Genomic DNA, 13,653 nt, shown 5'->3' on the forward strand with positions numbered 1-13,653 from the left:
GCTCTAATCAAGCGCAAAATATCGCATTTTACGCAGCGATGCACATAAAGACAGCGCGCGTGCACGCGCGGATTTCGGCCGGTTTTAGGTAGATTACATCGGCCGTTAGTCAAACAAGTTGCTACATTTTGTTATATTAAGCTCCCGATTACAGGGAATTAAACGATTACGTCAATAACGTCAGTGGCCATGAGGGATTTATTGATTAATTACGTCAATTACGTCAATAGCCATAAGGGGGTTAAAACAAACATTGAACTAAAAACAAACATTAAACCTATATATAGGAGGGGCTATAGCACCCCTCAAAATAATTAAGGTTGGACATGTCAGATAACACTCTTCATATCAAGGGACAATGGGAAATGGAGTTGAACAGTGTGATAGAGGATGATGTATGGGAAGATATATGTTCTGGCTGTCATAGAGGACTACAGAGCCAATTAGGGAAAGAAATTAGGGAAAGCTAAAATGAGGTTCTTCAGGACCCCTTTGACAGCCAGTCCATTTAAGCCCAACTCCACTAATAAATGTTGGAGAAACTGTGATATGATACTCATATATTTTGGGACTGCCCAAAAATACAGATCTATTGGGGAAAAATGTAAAAACAGAATTAGACAAAATCTTTAAAAGAGATATTCCACTGAACTCAAGGTCATCTTTATTAGACGTATATGAACAAGTGTTCACGAATCGAATGACCAGTGCTATATAATGCATATTCTGTTGACAGTTGCAAGAAAGATTGTGACACTTAATTGGATGAAACCCAACCCTCCTACTATTGATCAGTGGACCAATCAGAGATGGGCGTCAGTGGCAGAATATCTAGAAGCAGAATCTACAAATGGGCAGAGCTGCCGCTCAGATATAACCTGACTCCGCCAGATGGGGCAGCAGAGAGTACACTGGGTTCCCCCCTCCTGCTCCCATCTGGGAACTCTCAGGCAAAACAAAACGGCCTGGCCAATCAGCAGCAGCTATCCCGCCTCTAGCTGCTGCTGATTGGCCAGGCTGTTTTGTGGCCGGGCATCAAGTCTGCCTGAGATGGGAGCAGGAGGGGGGAACCCCAGTGTACTCTCTGCTGCCCCATCTGGCGGAGTCATGCAGGTTAGCTCAGATACTCTTAACTTAAAACTTAAAACCTCCCATATCACAGTGAAAAGGTCAAGTTCACCCCCAAGATACTCGCAAGGCAAATAATAATTATTACTTTAGGTATACAAATGTATATATAATATGTATGTGCATGTATGCTTCTTTAGAATGTAATGTAATTTGTTTTGCTTTTACACTTAAAAAAATGAACTGAGAGAAAATGAACGTTGTGTTGTAATATGAAACAAATTGCCTGTAAATGATTTTATAATGGCAATAAACAAGTTTAAAAAAGATATACTGTAGCTGAAATTAGAGGCATACTACTATCAGTGAAAGGTTGAAATCTCTTTTTTGCAAGTAGAAATATATCCGGGTCTTGCAGGGTTAAACCATGCAGCAGTACTCTTGTGAAGCACTTGTGAAGACCGACACCATGCACACCAACAGACTTTGCCACTGAGCTGAAAAAACATTTTGATTTGTGCCTACAAGGGCCCCATTTCAAATTAACATTTTAAATGAACAGTTTACCGCATACGGGCTGGAAAGCAAGCAATGTTGCCAGATTAAAAGCAAGAAAGACAAACAGAAAAAACAAAAGGTTTGACATTAACAGATCCAGACAGACAGACATAGCAACATCTAAAGAACTGTCCCCTGTCCCCTGAGCTACACAGAACTGCAGGTGGGCGTGATTAAAAACTCTGCATGCTGTTGTACGCCCGCGGTAACAATAACAAAACAGGTCAGGTAGAATACCAACAGTTTACAGTGGGTGGAAATGCAAAATGCAGGAAGGGCAGACAGCAGTGGCATGCACAGACATTTAGAGGGGCAGGTGCTCAAGTGAAAAAAGGGCACCTTGTGCAGCGTGTGGAACCAGGTTGCCCTAATAGTGTGAGATTTATAGATTTTGGGGCATAAATAATATATTAGAAGCTATTTATTTGATCAAGAATTGATCAATGTCACCATGGTCCACATACTGTACTAAAATAGATTTTTTTTAAATGTCACATTGCTGTCCAGAGGGCAAGGGCAGGTGGTGCTCTAGCACCCCCTAGTGTCTATATGTGCACGCCACTGGCAGGCAGGCTGACAATCCATTTGAATAAACACTGTAGATGTATACATTTATGAAGACGTCAGTGCGCTTCTCCAAAATATATTTATAATATATTATAATGACACGGAGACAGTGATTTTAGTCGAGACTCCGAGAGGACCTTGAACTTTCCCCTTTCCTTACATTATCTAATGTCCTTCCTCTTGACTGGTGGAGATACAAAAAAAATGAAAAAAACTTTGATTTGCTTCAATTTGTCAGGGCCAAGTTGGCAGCCAATTTAAAGTGGTCAGGCACAGAGGCATTATATCAGCAGAGAGACAACTGGTCAGGCACAGAGGCATTATATCAGCAGAGAGACCCCCAGGGGATAATAGGCATGATTCATGCGGCAAACTCTCCATTTTGGCCTCACTCTCTTTGTCTCAGTCTCTCGTGTGCTTTATTCTTCTAATGCAATAGGACCGAAGTCCCGAGCTCTACTGACAGTGTGGTTAAAGAAAGCAAAGATGGATGCAGACTCACAGCACACAGTCTTAACCCATTTTGGGCGGGAACCCCTTTTGGTGTTAGCATTATGTTATGCTTTAGCTATTGAAAAATAGCAGATCTACAAGCTCATAGCGTGCCACTGACATAGAAACATAGCTTTTTCAGAAAACTGTCAGGATGTAGAAGACATTTTTAGAATCTGATCTCAGTTCAAAATGGGTTAACCACTTCTCCCCTGTCCTCCCCTGTCCTGTCCTGTCCTGTTGTGTTTCTAGCTTGAGTTGTGGAAAGCTTGCCCCTCCCGGCAAGCCTCCAGAGCCTGACACCAGGTAAACCTCCTGCAACAGTATAAGTCAGTGGTGGAAAGTGAGGTGTTTGTACTTTACTTGAGTATTATTTACAATTCCCAATACTTTTACTTCTACTCCATTGCATGTCAGAGGCAAATTGTACTTTTACTGCACTACATTTATTTGAAAACTTTAGTTACTTTGTAGGCTTTGATTATATTACAAAATGTGCATTACCCACTTCAGCCTTATATACATTTCAGCCATTTGAAAATAGCCGATCTACAAGCTCACAATGCACCGTGATCATGACACATTATGAGCTTGTAGATCGGCCATTTAAAAAAAAACTGACATTCTGCACAATGAGTACTTTTTATACAAGTACATTTTGATGCCAATACTTTTGTACTTTTACTCAATAAAATGTAGAATTTCTGAGTTTTACTTAACTAAAAAAGTAAGTAAAAGTAAGTAAAAAAATTAGAGCACTTTTTCCACCACTGAGTATAGTCTGCTCTGCTGCTCTGGCTTCAGCATTTCTGCCTTAACCACTTAAACGCTGTATGGTTGAGCGGCGTCCATCAGGGCTCTGTACTAGTAGACTTTCAGTTTTCTGTTATTGTGGGGAAAGCTTTCGCTGAAAATAGCCGAATAAGCCGAGTTACAAGTGTATTTTGACCGAAGTGTCCTTGAGCAAGACACTGAACCCCGAATTGCTCCTGATGTGCATGGTTTCCGCCGCCATTGGTGTATGAATGTGTGTGTTAATGGGTGAATCTAATGCGCCTTGGATAAAGACACTATATAAATGCACCATTTACCATGTCATTCTATGTAAATATCCCCCCTAAGATACAGTGTGTCATAGTTTTCCATTATAGGACAGGTTGGATTTTTTTTATACTTGACATTTAACCACTCTGTGGGAAACATTTGTCACAATTAGCCGATCTACAAGCTCACAACGCATCGTAGGTCGACTAATTTTGACAACGAGATTTGGTGTTGATCGAAAACGAACTAACAGATCTAATTGGTTAAACTGAAGTGATACATGGATAAATTGCAAATTTTATCAAAGTATTCTGAGGCACCCCTCTGGACTTCATTGTGTCAATGAAGGCACCCTATATGGTGCCACCACGTCAACCTGCACCACATCTCTTTGCCAAAACAAAAATAGCTACAAGCTACCAATGTGAGTTTGAGCTATTTTGGGTGAATTTTCTCCTCAGAGTAGGTATGCTGTGTTTCTTTCATTTTACCGCAGCAGGAGTCTGACCAACGGATGCGTTTTGGCACCTTGCATCTTTATTATTTCACCCATCCTATATCCCATTCCATATCTCTCTCTCTCTCTCTCTCTCTCTCTCTCTCTCTCTCTCTCTCTCTCTCTCTCTCTCTCTCTCTCTCTCTCTAATGGCATTAACATGTGTCATTAGGGGGAGGAAGATGGAATGGATGAGATGCAAGGGGTGTCTGATTGGCTGACTGAAATGCAGGGACAGAATCTGCCTTGGAGATTAGCGACTGCTCTCTCATCTTGTGGCGTAATCAATCAGAAGGACACACGTATACATGCGCACACAAACAAACAGACACACTTACGCTGAAGTTCTCACTCTCTCGATCTCTCGTTTGCGCGCGCACACACACACACATACACACACATGTGCGAATGTACCCACCAACACACACACACACACACACACACACACACACACACACACACACACACACGCACACACACACTTTCTCTTGCCTCTTGCCTGTCTTTTGTGCCGTTTGCCATAAAGATGTATTGCTCTGCTTGTCTAATGTTAACTCATTGCTGTAACATAAGGACACTACCTGACATGGTTACTTACTGTGTGAACTCTTTTATTAATATTATTATTTTATCCTGCACGACGCAAGCTTTGCCGAGGGGTCTGTAAACTTTGTTCATTATTGATGGTGCTTCTTTTTGTGCAATTTCTGCTGTACTGTATGTACAGTACTTGCTCCTGCCCTCTAACTGTATCTCAGTGTTGTTGATTTTAACAGAAGATTTAGTTTTAGCCACAGTCTTTTGAATAAAATGCTATTTAGTTTTAGTCATATTTTTGTCATCTGAAATGTTTTAGTCTAGTTTTAGTTGATCTACAAGCTCCAAACACTCCCGCCAGAAATAAACACTGCCATGCTAGTCCGATATTAGTTCCGGTTCCCCTCTGTGTTTCCATTTTTTACCAAGGGGCAGTTACAAAAAGATTCAAACGGACTCTATTGGTTAGACCTAGATCAGAGCAGCGCATCCCGTTATGTCACACACAGCGTAATCTAGTAAGAGAGTAATGACACTCCCGTTGACTCTCATTTTAACAATGGAATGCGGAAGTGCTCATTCTATCTCAATGGAATAGTTCCAGCCATAGGAGCAATGTTTGGAACTATCGCCCATAGGCACCCGCTTTGCGGCGAGATCAAAGCATTTCACCACTCTCTTACTACATTACTCTGGTCACACACACATACTGGGCCCTGCGTGGTTGGTATAGCCTGGTAGGTCCATCCTATATTTGCATACTGGGCCCTGGTTGGTCCTATACACTACTGCTGGGCCGCGAAATCTGGCTACACGAGGCTAGTGGTGTTGACTTTGGCGACTGCATTTCCCTCTCCTTATCTTATCTCATGTCTCTCTCTCTCTCCCCTCCAGGTCGGCCCCCAACAAGGCTCCGTCAGAACAGGGCAGCAGCAGCGGTGATAAGAAGGAGCGTCCCCTGAGCACCATGAGCGAGGCGTCAAACTACACGGGAGGGTCCGACTACAGCACCTTCCAGGGCAGCCCCGCCGCCACCACCATCGCTGCCCCCACCACCAACACCACCGCCGCCGCCACCACAACCACCTCGTCGTCACGGGTCAGACGCTGTGCTCAACTTCAGTTTCTATTAGGAGTGGGACGATATGGGTACCCGACGATACGATATCTGTGGGGATATTAGGCCCTCGATAATGATATTTTTTACGATATTCGATATATTGCGATATTGCGAAATTCAATATATTGCAAGAGATTTCATCAACGATGTAAATGAAAATGAAAACAAAATCTGGAATTTTGTATTCAGTAGTAAAACACTGACTGCAAACTTGTCCACAACTTGTCTGTCCACATACAATGGGTAGCCTACTATTACTAGTACTGACTAATAGTAATATATTGTGAGGATTGATACCAATAACAAGAGACAGACCGGCAGGAAACAGGATTGAGCCCAGAATTTGGCACCCGTTTATTGAACCACAATTATATTCACAGGGTTTTGAAATGCAAGAGTCATTCAGGGGGGGCACACCTACAGTATACCTATATGTAGGTGTTGTAGCTCAGGATTTTCTGTCTGGCTCTTAAATAAAAATGTCAAGCTCCAGATCAGTCAACTTAAAGGTTAAAATTAATTAATTAACTCAAAGTCTTCCTCCTTCTAGGACATCACGGGACAGGTGAGTAAAGGTAGCCTAATTAGGACCATCCGGAGCTTCACATAGCAGTCTTTGTAAAATGGTAAATGGTGCATTTATATAGCGCCTTTATCCAAGGCGCTTTACATAGATTGTGCATCAATTCACCCATTCACACACCGATGGCAGCGGAAACCATGCAAGGCACCAAACAGCACATCATGAGCAATTAGGGGTTCAGTGTCTTGCTCAAGGACACTTCGACGGTAACTCTGGGGGAGCCCGGGTTCGAACTGGCAACCTTGCGGTTACCATCCGGCATCCAGCCACTCTACCCCTGAGCCACCGCCGCCCCTTTGTCTGACTTTAATGTCATTTCCCCACGGGGGGCGGGATTTAAAGGGAATTATCCATTCTCCAAGCCATGTACTTGCAAGCCTCGTTTCCAGCCGAGCCCAACGGGGAATAGGGCATCAGTATGCAGCCTATACCTCAGTAGTCAGTTTGATGTATTTCGATTACATTATATTTGCCACGGAGAGAGCTGAGGGCGAGTGCGGGGAGACGAAGCCTTGTTATAGTGTTTTGCTGGGAGCGCAGGTGTTTCTCATCTGAAGCTCTCCAGCAGGTAATCGTGATAGTACCTGCCTCCTATTACGCGGCCCAGCCTGTTGCGGTCTACTCCGCCTCCCACGCTCTCTCTCTCTCCGGGGAGGTGGTGGCACGGCGTGCGGTCCATCAGCGAGACGCCACAATATATATATATATATATTTTGCGGGAGGAAGTATTGCAATATATTGTGATATCGATATATCACCCCTAATTTAGTGTTGTTGTAGTTGAGTCCACCTAAGACCTGAGGCCTATTCTACAAAATGTCTATTAAATCCTGACGTTTCTATGTCAGTGGTTCTCAAACTATGTCAAGAACCCCTAGAATTATTGGTAACCCTTTCTTTTACAGTACAGTAATAACCATGAAATTACATGGTAATTACATGGTTATTACAAGGTAGTAAGGAGTAATTACTGGGTATTTACTAGGTAATTACATGGTAACTACAGGTTAATAAACACAACACTTACTAGGTAATTATCAAGTATTTTCTTGACTACCCAGTAATTACCATGTAATTATGAGTATTTACCAGGTAATTACATGGTAATGTAACCAGTAATTACTATGAAAACTAATCAGTAATTACTAGGTAATTATCAAGTATTTTCTTGACTACTACCCAGTAATTACCATGTAATTATGAGTATTTACCAGGTAAATACAGGAATTTACATGGTAATTACATGGTCATGTAACCAGTAATTACTATGAAAACGAATCAGTAATTACTAGGTAATTATCAAGTATTTTCTTGACTACTACCCAGTGATTATTAGTATTTGCCACCGACCTTAATGTAATTGTATGCCACCATTAACCCCCATGCACGGTGCATCAGTTCCGTTTCTGGGTCAGCGCGGAGGAGGGGGTTGTTGATGTGAGCAGTCAACATTAGCGTTAGCCCGCACTCTTTACCTATCGCCAGAAACAGTTGGATGTCAGGAACGCTACGAGACAAAGTCACAATAGACATCCGAAAATCGGATGCGCGAAGGACCACCATGGGCAGCTCAAGTAGTTTTAGAGTTAACACTCCCAACGCCCAGGACGAAGTTCTTTGTCCTTTCTATTAGTAACGCCCGACGCCCAGGACGAAGTATTGTCCAAAAGACGAAGTTTATTGATATGAGAACGGATCGCTTGGGTTAGAAAAGGGGTCCGTGTTTATAAATCGAATGGGCGCTATAATGTAATGGATTAAATAACCCCGTGTTATTAATATGGAGCTTTGAAAATCCTGCTATAATGGAGTGTCAATGGAGCCGAGTTGTAAAGGACCGTAGCTGGTTGTGACGGAGGCATTAAATAGCAACGGGAACAATGCTACAAGGTAATCTGCCGGGGGGGTCCGTATATATACGGACCTGGCGAATCACGACACAAAAGAATGTGGGTATAATAAAATGATTTCATTTCATTGTAGTGACTCGTGACTCTCGAGTGGACTCGACAGAGACGTTTAGATAGCCGCTCTGATCAGGCAAAGAGTGCATGTGACCTGCATGGTCACCTGATCAGGGTAGGCCGTGCGCTCTATTGAGTTGTCTGCCTGAACTAGGCTATGCAGGCTGCGCATTATTTAGTTACTTTCCACCACTGCACATTACGACCAATAAATTCCATCTGTCAACCACTTTCAGCATTTAACCCATTTTGGGCGGGAACCCCTTTTGGTGTTAGCATTATGTTATGCTTTAGCTATTGAAAAATAGCAGATCTACAAGCTCATAGCGCGCCACCGAGTGGCGCGCTACGAGCTTGTAGGTCTGCTATTTTTGAAAAATCGAAGAACGACTGACATAGAAACATAGCTTTTTCAGAAAACTGTCAGGATGTAGAAGACATTTTTAGAATCTGATCTCAGGTCAAAATGGGTTAATGTCTCCCCCCCCCCCCATCCTATCCATTATATAATAGCATAATTACTGTTCATAATAGAGAGCTGCTTTATTCACCGTTCAGGAAGGCCTACAGTATACTGTAGCAGCGAGTGAGTCTGACAGACAGTTATATACAGGTCACTGCAGTGGTAGATTATACAGTGTGTAGAGTTCTTGTCGACGCTGCTGTCGGGCAGAAAACTCCTATCTCCATATTTTAACTTTTTGTGTTTTTCTTGTAAATGAACGCCCTACCTAATCTCACTAGAGCGTCACACAATCAAAGCATTAAAAGCAGCAGATCGTTTCCAGCTTGTGGATTTGATACTTTTGCCGTTTTTCGAATTTGAATCCTGAAAAAGTAACCGTTTTGAACATGTGAGGTTTCCACCCGACAGAGACGACTCATGAATTGTTAATAACGAGGGCAGGATAAATATGCATGCTTAGATCAAAATGAAAGTTATGTGCTTTATAAATAAGTGATGCCACACTTCTGCTTACACTGACCAAAAGAAAGTATTACACCGTACATTTTGTTATGTATTCATGAGCAATCATTATTTATGACGAGCTACTTGTAGCGGCGTGTGGGTCTAACTTCACAGAAAATACGAGAAACTGCAGGCACACACCCACACACTTCCATCCAGAAAGTGGAGTGCATTTAGATCCAATTTTATTAATTTTAATAATTGTACTTTTTACTCAACTCGACTCAAACTTTATTTATAAAGCACATATAATACAACGACGAGAGAGAGAGAGAGAGAGAGACTACAATTATATAACAACTTTAGTTACTTTGTAGATTTAGATTATTATTGCAAAATTAAACACTATTTCATACTTTGACTATCCATAAATAAATACATGAATTAATAGCCAATCTACAAGCTCACCGTGAGTCAGTCACGCTTATAGAACAGCTATATAACAATACTGAGTAGTGTACCTTCGGTACTTAAAGTATATTTTGATGCAGATGCTTTTTTTACGTTTACTCATGTAACATTTTGAATACAAGCCGGAGTACTTCTTCCACTACTGGATAAAGATCAACTAGAAAATGTGCCCCTCGGGGCACAGGTCACCACCAGGGCAGGTCAGGTCGTGGCCTCCTGGTGGCGCTATAATAGGCCAATGTGAAAAGGATGACATTTCTTCTTATGCCTTGGATGGCAATTGGATGATTTTAGGCATTTTGTTCCAAAAATGTGTTTTGCAAAAATCCACCTGTTGGTGGCGCTATAACAGGCCAATGTGAAAAGGGTGTGATATATTCCTCAGCCTAGTAGGAAAGTGTGTGAAAGATTTCACATAAATTGCACGCTCCGTTCATGATTTGAGGCTTTTTGTTCAAAACGGGCCAATCCTGCAAACTTAGAAAGCCAATGTTAGCCAATTAGGACGGAATCTGAAATATCGGACAGATCCGTCTTGAACACATGACTATAGAGATAGTGTGTAATGATTTGTGGGATTTTTGGACAGAATCTGGAGGAGTAATATCAAAAAAAATGTTTTTCAAAAGTCGGCCTCCTGGTGGCGCTATTCTGGAGTATTTGGGACAGAGGTTCATCGTTGGCATCCATGGAGTGTGTGTCCAAAATTTGGCATCAACCTGGTTAACGGTCGGAGTGCAAAACATACTCTCATGCCTTCGGCCTGGTGGAGACAATAACCCATTTCGACCTGAGATCAGATTCTAAAAATGTCTTCTACATCCTGACAGTTTTCTGAAAAAGCTGTTTCTATGTCAGTCGTACCTCGATTTTTCAAAAATAGCAGACCTACAAGCTCGTAGCGAGCCACTCGGTGGCGCGCTATGAGCTTGTAGATCTGCTATTTTTCAATAGCTAAAGCATAACATAATGCAGGGGTGGCCGAACGGATTGCGGAGCGGTCTTGATACCGGAAGGTCGCCAGTTCGAATCAGCGGTCCGACACGTTAAAATTACCACCGCTGAAGTGCCCTTGAACAAGGCATTGAACCACTACCATGAAATGTTCTATGAGCAGGGCCTGGCTGGAAACAAGTTCTTGAGCTTAGCCCAGATACCCTGGGTAAATATAGTAATCATTTCATTTAATTTCATGCTAACACCAAAAGGGGTTCCCGCCCAAAATGGGATAATCAGGCTCCAGAGTAAATGTTTTCACTATAAATATAGTCTGTCTGAGCATCACACAGAAAGCATCCAGGCACACGCTGTACCAATAAACACTGGGATGGCTCATTATATTCCGTTTCCAACTCGCGAACATTTTGTCTGATTTATTTTCTACAGTGCCGTGCCGTTTGTCGGTCCTGTGGTTGGTCCATCATGGATTCTAGGGAACACCACAGTAGATATATGTTTTACTGTTGCTTGTGTTCTATTTTATTTGAGTATTTATTGGACTGTTGAAGTTAATACTTAAAGGAGCATTCAGTGATTTGGGTGATTTGGAAAACCACCCAGTCCGCCCGGTAACAAAATGTGCACATGCACACGCTCTACAGTGGGGGGAAGTGCAACAGGCCAACGGCATGTGCACCAAGGCCCACCCCCACTCGATCATGATTGGAGGAAGGCCCCTCTCATCCTGATTGGATGAAGGCTTTGCCACCCGCCACCGAAACTGAAACTAGGGTTTTTTGACCCCAGGGGCTCACTGGGGACAGGGAGGAACTCCTTATATGATCAGCACACTCTATAGTAGGGAGAATTATCCAGAAAAAAAGAAAAAATAAGTGATATTTGAATTAAGTCAAATAACTGAATATACCTTTAAATGCTGTCGGTATTAATCCCATGTTTGACCACTGACTGGAACCTCTAAATTCTGCAGGCTTCAGTACAATTCAGAAAATTACCTCATCAGAGATGGTAATTGTCAATTGCCATTATTGGCTATAGACCCATGCTGTAAAAGGCCAGTAGTGTTACTGCATTTAAGACTTAAGGCCTATCTGTGATACTTGTACATTTTGCTCACGTGGACATGATTTGTCTTTTGTGTTTTTGCAGCCCTCCAGGTCTTCCAAAAAGATTCACAATTTTGGAAAGAGGTCCAATTCCATCAAGAGAAACACCAATGCGCCGGCCGTAAAGAGCAACTGGCTTTACAAACAGGTAAACTCAATGCACCGGCCGTGAAGAGCAACTGGCTTTACAAACGGGTACAGGAGAGCTGCTTTAGGCTTTTTTCCCCTTTTATGCATGAGGCATTGACAGTGCTCCCTGCAAATTTATTTTCAGTGTGTGTGCGTGTGCGTGTGCGTGTGCGTGTGCGTGTGCGTGTGCGTGTGCGCGTGCGTGCGTGCGTGCTGTCAGAGTGAATGGTGCGTTGGAGTTTTGTGTGTGTGTATATTAGGGCATATTGGTTCTGAAACGTTTTCAGCACAGACCTAAAAGAACAATGTGGTGTCTCGCCACGAGTCGCCAAGACTCAAAGATACATTGTGCAATATTACCAATTTTAAGCAAGCTATAGGGATAGCAGGGTGGAAAAATAATGTCAAAAATTCATATCTACCAACAGATACAGTATGTACACGAGGTTGGTAGGTCCACAAAGCGGCATAGTAGTACGTATGTATGTGCTATCTATGATTACATAAGGTGCACAAACAAAGAAAAACACATAGGGCAGAAACTTAAAATAAATCCACATGGCAGGTCCACAGCGAACACCACATCCGCCCACATATCGTTGCTGACGGGCAGAAACCTTGTTCCGCCGTATTTCCATGTATCGTCCTACTTCATAACGGTGTAGCACCAGAGTAGTGAAAGTAGCAGATCTACAAGTTCACAACACCTTGCAAAAAAAGGAACGGTTCTGGAGACACAGCATCAAACGCTTTCCTTTTTGGGAACTCTCGCTTTTGCTCCAACCGCCCGTTCAATGCAAAAGTTGAGCAATTTCCTCTGCCTGCCAACTTTGTACCGTGGGTCAATTTATCAATGGGGTGCCTGGACCTGTGGTTACCCCCCCCCCCCCCCCCCCCACCCCGGAACACAACACCATTATGGGCTATGTCGGCCACCGCCACAGTTTCCAACAGACAAAAGCTGATGTCGATATCCTCAGTCTCTTATCCCTGCATCTTGTCTGCCCCACTGCATTCAGGCTGAGAGCAGCATCGATTCGTACTTCACACTCTGACTAACCAACCCCCCCCCCCCCCACACACACACACACACACACACACACACCCGCACGCATGCACGCACGCACGCACAGACTTGAATTCTTCCATTTGTATCTGCGTAAGAATGCACTTACGTAATAGATCCAAACACTTGCATGCACACACACACACGTGTTGCAGAGTGGCTCACATCCTCGGCCTGATGGCCTCAAAAGCCTAATATAGACAATTGCCTTTGGCTTAGTGGTTAAGATGTTGGCTCTCCATGCGGGAGACCCGGGCTCGAATCCCCGGTTGTTAAACACGCATGCAAACCACCCCTGCCAAGGCTGGGTGGAAACCTTGTATCTCCATATTTCTATTTTTCTTTGTAATTGAATACCCTACTTCATCGTACAAGGGCTTGTGACTACATAATAACTACATTGGATCCTTTTTTTTGGGGGGGGGGGGGGGGGACGACGACGACATACAAGGTTTCTACCTGACAGTGAGTAAACGGTGTTGAACTTGTTATTGTTGGGGTGGTAGCGAACAAGCAGGCAAACGGGCATGAAAAGCTGCAGTCATTACCGCGCAGCAGAGGGAGCGGCCTGGGAGCGCACTA

At 43.1% G+C, this 13,653-nt stretch overlaps 1 protein-coding gene across 1 annotated transcript in view; it reads left to right on the forward strand.

Annotated features, from left to right (window-relative positions):
• Nucleotides 1–13,653, forward strand: part of LOC306916628 (pleckstrin homology domain-containing family A member 5-like) — a 217,303-nt gene that overhangs the window by 154,585 nt on the left and 49,065 nt on the right. Inside the window, exons 6-8 of the mRNA XM_079494589.1 lie at nucleotides 2,938–2,991; nucleotides 5,657–5,861; nucleotides 11,920–12,024. Of these exons, the coding sequence (XP_079350715.1) occupies nucleotides 2,938–2,991; nucleotides 5,657–5,861; nucleotides 11,920–12,024 (364 nt within the window). The remainder of the gene's footprint in view (nucleotides 1–2,937; nucleotides 2,992–5,656; nucleotides 5,862–11,919; nucleotides 12,025–13,653) is intronic.

This window comes from Electrona antarctica (assembly GCF_951216825.1).
Source record: "Electrona antarctica genome assembly, chromosome: 23".
In the NCBI taxonomy this organism is placed as follows: domain Eukaryota; kingdom Metazoa; phylum Chordata; class Actinopteri; order Myctophiformes; family Myctophidae; genus Electrona; species Electrona antarctica.